The sequence below is a fragment of the Oncorhynchus clarkii genome, chromosome 24 (assembly GCF_045791955.1).
Source record: "Oncorhynchus clarkii lewisi isolate Uvic-CL-2024 chromosome 24, UVic_Ocla_1.0, whole genome shotgun sequence".
NCBI classification, from domain to species: domain Eukaryota; kingdom Metazoa; phylum Chordata; class Actinopteri; order Salmoniformes; family Salmonidae; genus Oncorhynchus; species Oncorhynchus clarkii.
Genome location: NC_092170.1, coordinates 36,992,495 through 37,004,624, shown reverse-complemented (window position 1 = coordinate 37,004,624; position 12,130 = coordinate 36,992,495). Strand labels below are relative to the sequence as shown.

Below are 12,130 nucleotides of genomic sequence, written 5' to 3'. Positions count from 1 at the left end.
AGAAGGAAGGGGGTAGGTTGAGGACTAGGGGGGTCAGAGAGAAGGAAGGGGGTAGGTTGGGGACTAGGGTGGTCAGAGAGAAGGAAGGGGGTAGGTTGGGGACTAGGGTGGTCAGAGAGAAGGAAGGGGGTAGGTTGGGGACTAGGGTGGTCAGAGAGGAGGAAGGGGGTAGGTTTGGGGACTAGGGTGGTCAGAGAGAAGGAAGGGGGTAGGTTGGGGACTAGGGTGGTCAGAGATAAGGAAGGGGGTAGGTTGGGGACTAGGGTGGTCAGAGAGAAGGAAGGGGGTAGGTTGGGGACTAGGGTGGTCAGAGAGGAGGAAGGGGTTAGGTTGGTTACTAGGGTGGTCAGAGAGAAGGAAGGGGGTAGGTTGGGGGCTAGGGTGGTCAGAGAGAAGGAAGGGGGTAGGTTGGGGGCTAGGGTGGTCAGAGAGAAGGAAGGGGGTAGGTTGGGGACTAGGGGGGTCAGAGAGAAGGAAGGGGGTAGGTTGGGGACTAGGGTGGTCAGAGAGAAGGAAGGGGGTAGGTTGGGGACTAGGGTGGTCAGAGATAAGAAAGGGGTTGGTTGGGGACTAGGGTTGTCAGAGAGAATGAAGGGGGTAGGTTGGGGACTAGGGTTGTCAGAGAGAAGGAAGGGGGTATTTTGGGGAATAGGGGGGTCAGAGAGAAAGAAGGGGGTAGGTTGGGGACTAGGGGTGGTCAGAGAGAAGGAAGGGGGTAGGTTGGGGACTAGGGTGGTCAGAGAGAAAGAAGGGGGTAGGTTGGGGACTAGGGGGGTCAGAGAGAAGGAAGGGGGTAGGTTGAGGACTAGGGGGGTCAGAGAGAAGGAAGGGGGTAGGTTGGGGACTCGTGTGGTCAGAGAGAAGGAAGGGGGTAGGTTGGGGACTAGGGTGGTCAGAGAGAAGGAAGAGGGTAGGTTGGGGACTAGGGTGGTCAGAGAGAAGGAAGGGGGTAGGTTGGGGACTAGGGTGGTCAGAGAGGAGGAAGGGGGTAGGTTTGGGGACTAGGGTGGTCAGAGAGAAGGAAGGGGGTAGGTTGGGGACTAGGGTGGTCAGAGAGAAGGAAGGGGGTAGGTTGGGGACTAGGGTGGTCAGAGAGAAGGAAGGGGGTAGGTTGGGGACTAGGGTGGTCAGAGAGCAGGAAGGGGGTAGGTTGGGGGCTAGGGTGGTCAGAGAGAAGGAAGGGGGTAGGTTGGGGGCTAGGGTGGTCAGAGAGAAGGAAGGGGGTAGGTTGGGGACTAGGGGGGTCAGAGAGAAGGAAGGGGGTAGGTTGGGGACTAGGGTGGTCAGAGAGAAAGAAGGTGGTAGGTTGGGGACTAGGGTGGTCAGAGAGAAGAAAGGGGGTAGGTTGGGGACTAGGGTGGTCAGAGAGAAGGAAGGGGGTATGTTGGGGACTAGGGTGGTCAAAGAGAAGTAAGGGGGTAGGTTGGGGACTAGGGTGGTCAGAGAGAAGGATGGGGGTAGGTTGGGGTCTAGGGTGGTCAGAGAGAAGAAAGGGGGTAGGTTGGGGACTAGGGTGGTCAGAGAGAAGGAAGGGGGTAGGTTGGGGACTATGGTGGTCAGAGAGGAGAAAGGGGGTTAGGTTGGGGGCTAGGGTGGTCAGAGAGGAGAAAGAGGGTTAGATTGGGGGCTAGGGTGGTCAGAGAGGAGAAATTTGGGTTAGGTTGGGGGCTAGGGTGATCAGAGAGAAGAAAGCGGGTTAGGTTCGGGGCTAAGGTGGTCAGAGAGGAGGAAGGAGGTTAGGTTGGTGGCTAGGGTGGTCAGAGAGGGGAAAGGGGGTTAGGTTGGGGGCTAGGGTGGTCAGAGAGGAGAAAGGGGGTAAGGTTGGGAGCTAAGGTGGTCAGAGAGGAGGAATGGGGTTAGGTTGGGGGCTAGGGTGGACAGAGAGGAGAAAGGGGGTTAGGTTGGGGGCTAGGGTGCTCAGATAAGAGGAAGGAGGTTAGGTTGGTGGCTAGGGTGGTCAGAGAGGGGAAAGGGGGTTAGGTTGGGGGCTAGGGTGGTCAGAGAGGAGAAAGGGGGTAAGGTTGGGAGCTAAGGTGGTCAGAGAGGAGGAATGGGGTTAGGTTGGGGGCTAGGGTGGACAGAGAGGAGAAAGGGGGTTAGGTTGGCGGCTAGGGTGCTCAGATAAGAGGATGGGGGTTAGGTTGGGGGCTAGGATGGTCAGAGAGGAGGAATGGTGTTAGGTTGGGGGCTAAGGTGCTTAGATAAGAGGATGGGGGTTAGGTTGGGGGCTAGGGTGATCAGAGAGGAGGAAGGGGGTTAGGTTGGGGGCTAGGGTGGTCAGAGAAGAGAAAGGGGGTTAGGTTGGGGGCTAGGGTGAATGATGAAGGCCTGCTCAATATGTGTACTCATTTGGGGGGGGTGTGTGTGTGTGTGTGTGTGTGTGTGTGTGTGTGTGTGTGTGTGTGTGTGTGTGTGTGTGTGTGTGTGTGTGTGTGTGTGTGTGTGTGTGTGTGTGTGTGTGTGTGCATGTCCAGGTCCCACAGCCGGTGGTAAAGGGTTATATTCCTGAATGTTAGCTGTTACATCCCGGTGTGTGTGAGTGAGTGAGTGAGTGAGTGAGTGAGTGAGTGAGTGAGTGAGTGAGTGAGTGAGTGAGTGAGTGAGTGAGTGTCAAACGGGGGGAGACAATGACTATGATATAAACCGATAGTTTACAGAAGTAGTCGGTCTTGTACTTCTGATGACTAAGAAATAGTTCATAAACTCAAAAAGGCATGTGGATTAACGATGAAAACGACCTTCCTTTCAACATTAATATCTCTTCAAAATCACTCTACTTTCCTGCAAAATGCGACATGTCCTTGTCTGACTCCACCCCAACCAACAAGTAACATCTTAAAGGTCCATTTTTATATCAATAACAAATCATTTCTGGGGAACAATTACATTTTCAATTAAAACGGTCAATAAAGAAACAAAAAATAGCTTGAACAGTAATCATTTTGCTAGGACTGTCTGGGAATGGTCTGAGTCGGGAGGGGAAAGCAGAGAGTTTTGGAACCCTCTTTCTTATTGGTCTATTAACGAACGCCACCAGTCTGGCCAATACTCCGTCTCACCACAGCCGGCTGACATTTCAGGCAGACATTTTTCAAACAGCTCTTACACTAAAAGGGCATTATCATCATTTTCATAATTTCACAGTATTATTCCAACCTCATAGAGTGGAAATACTGTATATATAAAACACAGGGAAATCACGTTTTTAACTGCACTGGGCCTTTAAATGAGTTGGAATGTCAAATGATCGATTGGTTTGAGTTGAATGACATTGCTTGAAACCCATTTCCCTGTCACGTGTGTTCTCCCTCTTTAAGGACATTCACAAATACATGATGATATAGAAAAACCTTTACATAACAATAACCTTTATGTTATCTGCACAGGATATCTCCAATCCTACTGATCTCATTAATAGTACAAAGCAAACGTAATGTTCTCTTGCTGATTACTGTATTTCAATTTGATAGAATATAGCAGACTAATGTACAGGCCTAGTATTTAATTTGGTCATGGATTCAACATATTGCCATCTGAATATTAGAGAACAGTCTGGCGATAGTGTCTGACAGACCAGCAGTATTGTTAACCTGGTAATGTGAGCGTCCCTCTGTCTCCCACGTGTGGACAAAATTAGTAATGTGAATCTGCAGCGAATGAGCTTCAAGTGGGTCCTTCAGACTCGCGGTCTTTTTTTAGATAATTCGTTGAACTTTCATGTGAAAACAGTCACAATGAAATGAGAACACAATGGTGCATTTACATTACGCATCGGACAAAACTTGATTCATTAATTGGCTCATTTTCAATTCTGCATCTCGCAAAGACGTGTCTCTCTCTTCCTCTTTTAGTTTTGGTATCGCCAGCTACTATCGAAGTTGCACGCCTTCCCGACTCAGCCTACCTCAAGTAAACGACCATTGCACAGTAGCAGCAAATGCCCAAATTCTTGGCCACAGCAGCACAACTAAAAATGTAATCAAGCCACTAGAGATGTCCGTGTATTGTGCTGCTATGCGCAGACACAGCACAGTATAGAGCCATACCAACATATTACCTCTACGTTCTTCACAAACGTTCCGTGGTAGCACCCTTTTCATTTAATATGAGAGTTTTTATTAAGAAGGCTATACCAGACGCATATTCACTATACATTTATTTAACTTTACCTTTACAATAAAATGTTCACTGAAATTACAGAATAAATATATGCACATATTTTCTTCAAATCTTTGTAAGAGAGAAAACATTAAAAGTGCCCCCTACAAAGCCGTTAGTGTCGATGAGATAATCCGATGCATGGTTTTTAAGAAAGAGCGTGGATTTCCAGAAAACCTTGAGCGTCATCATATAATATATTCACAAATGTTATTTTCATCCTTGGGCGAGCACGTCCTTGAGAATTGCACCCAGATATATAGTAGTCCTCTTTAATAATAATAATAATGATAATAATATATAAAATTAAATAGAACACTGAACCGTAATGTGTTACAGTATCTCTATTAATACGTGAGTGATAGTTCTGAGCAAATCCCTCACCACTGCAATGGGTCGAGTGCATGCAGCAAACTGCAATTCATTTTCTTAATGTTTGATTTATTTCCTACTAGCTTCATGTGCACGGCACCCGGGCGTTTATATATCCACCTGAAAGATAGCGAGACAGAAGCACGAGCCCAGTGGAGACATCCAGCTCCCGCACAGGGTTACTCCACCATTTGAGAGCTCATGAAGGGTTCAGTTTGACGGGATATATTTTCGGATGTTGTGTTTTTTCCCGGTGTCTCTATCCTCTTTCTCGTTCTCTCACTCTCCTCAGCATATAGACCAATCTGTTCCATATAAAAATAAGGGTTGATAACATTGCTGGCTACTCTGAAAAAAGGCACTTCATTGAATATCTGAGAATGGCCTTTCCTCCAAAGCGATTTTGGGGGAAAACTTTTTGTCATATAATATTTCATTTTAATATCATGCTGCTTTTTTGTTTCGTTTTTCTTCTGTGATTTTGTTCCGTTTGGGGAATGGAAAAGGGAGAGTGTGTGTTTATACGTAGCTTTTGCTAAACTCCGTGTGTTAGAACCGATATGATTTCTCCAGTACTTCGAGGTAATCCGGCTTGGTTTGGAGTTTGGCCCTTAACTCGAGGTAATCGCTTTGGGAGGGGTCAGGGTAGCAGCCTTTCCCTGCTGTGAACAGCAGCGTCTCCTTGAGACGTGCGTCCTGTTGTAAGTCTGGGTATTGCATACCAGGCGGGTGTGCATGTGCAACGTGCATGTCCTTGAGCTTCGGCACCGTTCCATACAGACAGTCTACGAAGCCGACAGTTGGCGTGGGTCTCTGGCTGTCAATCACCGTGGGACACAGCCCACTGTTCTCGTGAAAACTCGATATATCCCCTGTATTGTGGTTTACCGTGACGATAGTGTTGAGCTGTGAGTTAGACATGGCTAGGGTCCATTCCCTCTCCTTCTCTAAGAGGGTTCGGTAATTACTGTTGTTCTCTTTTGTTTCTGCAAACTGCCCCCCCTCCTCCTCCCCTACCTCTCCCTCCCGGGGCTTGTAAATGGGGTTGTTGCACATCTGCGTAACAGGGTGAGGAATGTAATCATAGACGTGACCGTGAGTGTGTGTGTGGCCAACGTGACTATGCGTGTGTGTATGTGTGTGCCCGCTGGTTGGCTTTTCAGGTGAGCCTATGCTTCCACTGCTGGTCTGTCTCGGCGGATCCTCGAATATCCTGCACTGCATTTGGATTCCCGTCAGATCCACCTCAGAGCGTTTCCGGAAGGGTAGCTTCTTCCGTCTCCGCAGGACGAAGGCGAAGAGGCCCGCGGCCACGAAAACCGCTGAGATGAACAGTACGAGAAGACTGAGGATTAGGACTGATAGAGGCACCGGCCCCCTCCCCACAGCCTCCCCCAGACCAGAGCTACCGGTGGTCATGTCATCAGAGGGGAAGAGAGCTGGGGAGGGTCCGGATGAGTACTTCAGCTCTGGACAGATGACTTCAGAATCCAGCGACCTCAGATCCTTCCCAAAGGCAAAATCAGGAGTCTTACAGATGACATCACTAACCATGATGACAGAGGACAGCTTCTCCATCCAGGTTTTGAGGGGGATGATGTCACAGGAGCAGTCCCAGGGGTTCTGATGAAGGTCCACCTGGACGATGGAATGCAGGTGTTCTAGAACGCCACGCACAGGAAGGGACAGGAAGTAGTTATTGCGGAGGTTGAGTCGCGCCAGGCTGGTGCCTGCGAAGGCGTCGGTCGGGAGAGTGCGGAGGAGGTTGTCATTGAGGAAAACAAGCTGAAGGCTGGGCATGAGAGAGAATGATGCCGGCTGGATCTCACGAATTACGTTATACTCAAAATAAAGATAACTCAACGTCTGTAAGCCCCGGAACATACCGGGAGTTAGCCTCTCAATGTCGTTCCCATTCAGATACAAACTCTTCAGGTTGGGAAGATTGATAAATGCCCCTTCCTGGACATATGATATCCGGTTATTCCCCAAGTGTAGTAAATCCAAGCTGGAAAAGTTCCAGAAATCAGACCGGTAGATTTTCTGTATCAGATTTCCGCTCAGATAAAGTTTCTTGGCATTGAGAGGCCTGGGCAGGAGCTCTGAGATATTATGAAAGCCCTTCTCTTTACAGTTGACCGTTAGCCCCAGGTCGTTGATATGGAGGTTGCAGATACATCCAGAAGGGCAGACGATGGGGATGGGGGGGCGGGTCTGGTAGCCAGCTATGGGGGGCTGGTTCAGGCCGGGGTAGAGGCTACGAGGGGTGGGAGGGTTTTTGGTGGGCCTGGGCCGCTTGGTGGGTTTGACATGTCTCTCTTTGTACTCCACAGACGACGCTGTGTTGTGGAACGAAGACAGCATGGAGGAAGGTTTCGTTGGCCACGTGTTCTCGTTGTTGAACGGAGACCGAGGGATTCCCAGTTTGGCCTCGATTTCCGCGTCTGAAAGTAACGGACAGAGCTCACTGCGTTTGATCTCTCGTAAATCTTTCCCGTGCAAGTGGAAGGGGTACTCGCAGGTGATCTCTCCTACCAGTGCTGTGTAGGGAACGCGTTCCAACCATGTTTTTAGCTGAACTATATCACACTCACAGATCCATGGATTCTCCTCTAGCTGAATCTCCATCAGGCTCCGCCCCACATATTCCAACGTGCCCTTATATGGTAATGTCTTTAACCGGTTTCCCCTCAGGTCCAGGTGTGTTAGTGACACCGACCTGAATAGAAAGCTGGGCAGGACTGGTATCAGATTGTCATTTAGGATGAGTACTCTGAGTTTGTGGAGGTGCCTGAAGGCTCCGCTCTCTATCCTCTTGATGACATTGTAGTCCGCTTGCAGGTATTCCAAGCTTTCCAGACCCAGGAAGGTGTCATTACGGAAAACCTCTAGTTTGTTCTCATGGAGGAACAGCCGTTTCAGAATTCCCAATCCGTTAAATGCTCCGGCGTGGATGTCCTGTAGCGCATTATTCCCCAGATTAATGGATACGGCGTTGTTGAGGTGAAGAAAACTGTTGAAGTACAGCTTCCTCATGGAGTTCCTCTGCAGGTTGAGTTTGAAGGGCCGTGTCCATATCTGGGAGATCTGACTGACGTTCGTAAATCCTTTGCTGTCGCAGTGGACGTGAAATACGCCCTCTTTGACTTGGCAGTAGCAGGGCTCGAAGCAGGGCTCGTCGATCTCCTCCGAGTCCTCCAGCAGTGGGATTGGGGTGGTCCATCCTAAGGCTATGGTGCTCAGCAAGGTAACCCACAGCATCCTCACTGAGACCTGATGAAGTCACGGCTATGGCAAGCCACTTCACAGCACTGAGACCATAGACAAGAGAGGGAGAGGGAGAAGGGGCACAGACACAAACACACACACACACACACACACACACACACACACACACACACACACACACACACACACACACACACACACACACACACACACACACACACACACAGACATATACAGACACACACAGACACACACACAGGGACAGACACAGACAGGACACGCACACAGGGACAGGGACAGACAGGACACACACACAGGGACAGCGGGTGAAGAATGTGACAAAGAGGAGAAAAAGAGACAGAGAGAGAGAAACCGTTAGTATTGCTGTCTCATGGAAGGTGCACATGGAAATAAATGAACACAGCGACATTGGTGTATCAACGTAGCAACACTGACTGTTTAATTCATTACACACCAACCTAAAACAATTACAAATGTCCCTATTGGTCTGGTTTAACGTCACCATATTCCACGTTATGAGTACCTACCACTAGCCTAAGGCTGCCATAAATCAAACTCGGAGATGCTTATCTCAATGAATGAATGAAGGATGGCAACAGCAGGTGGCCGTGGAAGAGAGGAGAGGGTATCTCTCTGTATTTAATACATAACATAACAAACCTCTCGCGGAAAATCAGACACCGGAGTTCGCTTTGTTGTTGTGATAATGAACGACAGTGTGGTTTCGCCAGATTAATCACGCCATAGCGTGCGCTATACCCCCGTTAACCTAGGGAAAGGGACATAGCTTGTCATCAGGGCTCAAGGCACGGACCAGAGAGAACAAGAGGACGAGAGGACGTTTGGGCAGTGTTCTAATTAAACAACCTTAGGAAATGCAGCTATTTGTTATAAGGGTATAACATTCAAGTGACAACTGATTACATATCATTGTCTTCGGGGCAACTGCCGGGTTAAATGTTAGAGAACAAATTGCAGATTGTTCATAGCCTACCAAAATAAGATATGTTTAGCTTAACCTCCATATGTAAATATAATATGCTATAGATGAACGGAGATGACATCAGCTGCTCAAGGGCTAGAGAGAAAAATACCAAAAAATGGATTTGTCATCTCCCCTCCCATGTCCTTATGGTCATAGTAAACGAAAATGACATACATTTAGGACACGTTACTACCTATGAAACGATTCCCTTTACCATCACCGCTGTTCTTGTCAAAACTGCACACACACACACACGCACGCACACACACACACACACACACACACACACACACACACACACACACACACACACACACACACACACACACACACACACACACACACACACACACACACTACGATGAATAGCGCACTTTGTATGTTCCCAGTGCTCTGCCTCCACCATTTGGCTTGTACTGCAAATCTATGCGCTGTCCGTGGTGCTGAGATCCCATGGAAAACACACAAAGCTCCTGCAGGCGCTGTCCATTAAATCGGTGGTGCTGAAATAATACAACATCCGAAAAACACTAAAAAAGAGAGAAAACGTATTCTCCCTTACTCTTTCCGATCGTTTAGCATTTCCACGTCCCACAGCGGTTGGTAAAGTGTTATATTCCTGGGTGTCAGCAGTTATATCCCGGGGTACCTACTCAGTTTAATGGGATCCAACTTCACATCGCCTGCTTTTGCGGTGCCCGTGTAGCGGGGGAGGTGAGATGTCCCGCGTGCCTTCCGTTATGGGCTGTTGAAAGAGGGAGAGAAGGAAAAACAAGAAAAATATGCATAGGAATGAGCCGTGCACATCCATACAGCATAGCACAATCAAACCCTGTACCTTGACCAAACCACAAACTGTTAGCACTGGGTAGGTACATCCATTAAAGAAACATAGGTTCAATTATGGACACGATTGTCTATACGGAAAACGCAATGAAATAATAAAAAAATACATTGACAATGTCTGTTGTATCTCAAAGAACTGGCAAACCCGAATTATGAAACAAACGTTGGGATGTAAAGGCAATAGAAATGAAACCTATATAAGGTAAGGAAAAGAAGCTGTTGGAATGCGAGCCGAGCGCTATGCAGGTGCTTTCGTCGTGACATCGGCTCGAAACCGTTGAATGTGGGAAACAAAATGCTCATTGATCAGATAGGATAGCCAGATTCCTCTGCTCCATTCTCACCATCCACGAGTGCGTTCCTTTCCCTCCCACGTCCGTGGCTTAGCTATATGCAATAAGGATACACATTAACACACGCACAAATTCACACACGCACCACTCACCTTACTTTGGCACTGCAATTTAACAGCATCCGGAAAAAAGCACCACTGGTTTAAAGATTGTTGGATCTCTCTCTTTCCTTCTCTGCCTCTCTTCCTGCCGAGATTTTCCCGTTGCTCTCTATCTCTCTCTCTCTGTCTCTCTCTCTCTCTCTGTCTCTCTCTCTCTCCCTCTCTCTCTCCCTCTCCCTCTCTCCCTCTCTTTCTCTCTCTCTCTCTATGTCCCTTGCTCTCTCTCCTACCGCTGTGGCTCAGGCAAAGAGAGAGAAAATGAAGACGTGATTGGAATGCAATGTTCTCTCTTTTTTTCTATCCACTTTGCTTATGATGCAGGTCCTCAGCTTGCTTGCTTCCACGTACGAACGTTCAACAGTATAGCCAGACGAAACTGCACTCTCCTTGGCTTAAGCTTCCCAGCTCTGTCCGATGCGCCAACCTGCTGTGGATCAAAGTCTATTTTTCCTTCGCCTCTTTTTAAGACGTCACTGGAAGGAGCTTTAAGTGAAGATAGAGGGAGAATACGGGGGGAGTGGAGGGGACATTGGCGTTGGTTGTGTATGGTGTCGGCCTTGCTGAGAGGAGGAGCGCTCTGACTGTCGCAATAGGAGCGCTCTCTCTCTCTCTCTCTCTCTCTCTCTTTCTCTCTCTCTGTTGGAAAGGAGAGAGAGGTGTGTGCGAGGCGGGCGGTTCTGCTTCTCTGAGGCAGCAGACCTGTGGATGACAGGCAAAGTGAGGCGGAGACCAGGGAGCAGAGAGGCAGTGGATTTGTTTTTTGAATCTTTGGCTACTCTTTACAGAAAATGACTAACTTGAATACGTTGACTTGATACAGTTCATCCTACAGTTTATCTTGTGCCTTTTTGGGTGTAAGCATATGATTCAACTACACTGGACTGTCCCATCTCCTAAATTTGTTTTTGTTTTCTCTCAATTCAATTCAATTCAAGGGGGTTTATTGACATGGGAAACATGTGTTAACATTGCCAAAGCAAGTGAGATAGATAATAATATACATATTTGTATATATATATATATATATATATTTTCTCTCTCTCTCTCTCTCTCTCTCTCTCTCTCTCTCTCTCTCTCTCTCTCTCTCTCGCTCTCTCTCTGAACAGAAGGGAGGGTAGCCATTGGCTCCTGACAGTTTCTCTCCGTTCGATCTCACTGCAGCAGTCACGGCGGCGAGTGGAAAGGAAGTGCTCATACTCTGTTCCGTGCCTTTCCGCGCGCAGCCTCCAGCGGGCAATACAACCCCGCATGAGAGCCCGGGCCACATCAAATCGCATGGTAGACTTTGTTCACTTCGACATTACCATGATCAAGACCAAAAATCAATTTTCTCGTTTGTTTTGGGATGGTTATTTTCAAAAAAGTTTTCATGATTACACCTCTGACATCTAAAATGAATAGTCTATCCTAAGCCTACTTCCCTTAATCGTGACCTGTTCAGGATCTAACGACATCTGTTGTGATTCTGGATAAGAACTGAAATCACTGTTCAATTCTGCTATGTGAAAAGAAGAGATTTTCTCTCAATGTTTTCATGCATTGTATCTGAGCTTAGTTTATAGGCTATGGGAATTATATTGTGGTAGCATGAGTCAGGTAGATTTTGGATCTTTCGGCAGCCCCAGGCTGTACAGTATCTGTGTCCCAGATTTTGTCCCAAAATAAACCCCCATTGGCACACACACTCCCACACGTTCACGCCCAGCCTGACACAGCCTAAGAGATAAGAGAGGAGAGTTCATTAGTGCCTGGCCAGCTGTCACAGAACTAGATACCAGGGTCACCAATATAAGGCATGGCATATGGCTCTGGAGATAGGAGGACAGAGTCTACTAACTCACATCTACTAGAGAAGAGAACCAAGGCTGATATGCTAGGCCCTAAATAGCAGAGACAAGAGGGAAATATGAGTAAGAGAGAGAGGGAGAGAGAAAGAGAGAGAGAGAGAAATTAAGATAGTGTGTGTTTGAGAGGGGTTAAGGAGATAAGGTTACGAGAGACTATTTGGTAGCAGCTGGTATAGTAAAACTGTCTGTCATGTTTCTCTGTACAGACCTATCATTCAT

At 47.9% G+C, this 12,130-nt stretch overlaps 1 protein-coding gene across 1 annotated transcript; it reads right to left on the bottom strand.

Moving 5' to 3' along the window:
* Nucleotides 1–4,195: 4,195 nt before the first annotated feature.
* Nucleotides 4,196–10,118, bottom strand: LOC139382499 (SLIT and NTRK-like protein 3). Its single transcript, XM_071126587.1, has 3 exons — nt 10,056–10,118; nt 9,418–9,509; nt 4,196–7,841 (listed from the first exon to the last, which is right to left on the bottom strand). The coding sequence occupies exon 3, from the start codon at nt 7,789–7,791 to the stop codon at nt 5,080–5,082; it is 2,712 nt and encodes a 903-aa protein (XP_070982688.1). The 5' UTR covers nt 7,792–7,841; nt 9,418–9,509; nt 10,056–10,118; the 3' UTR covers nt 4,196–5,079.
* Nucleotides 10,119–12,130: the final 2,012 nt, after the last annotated feature.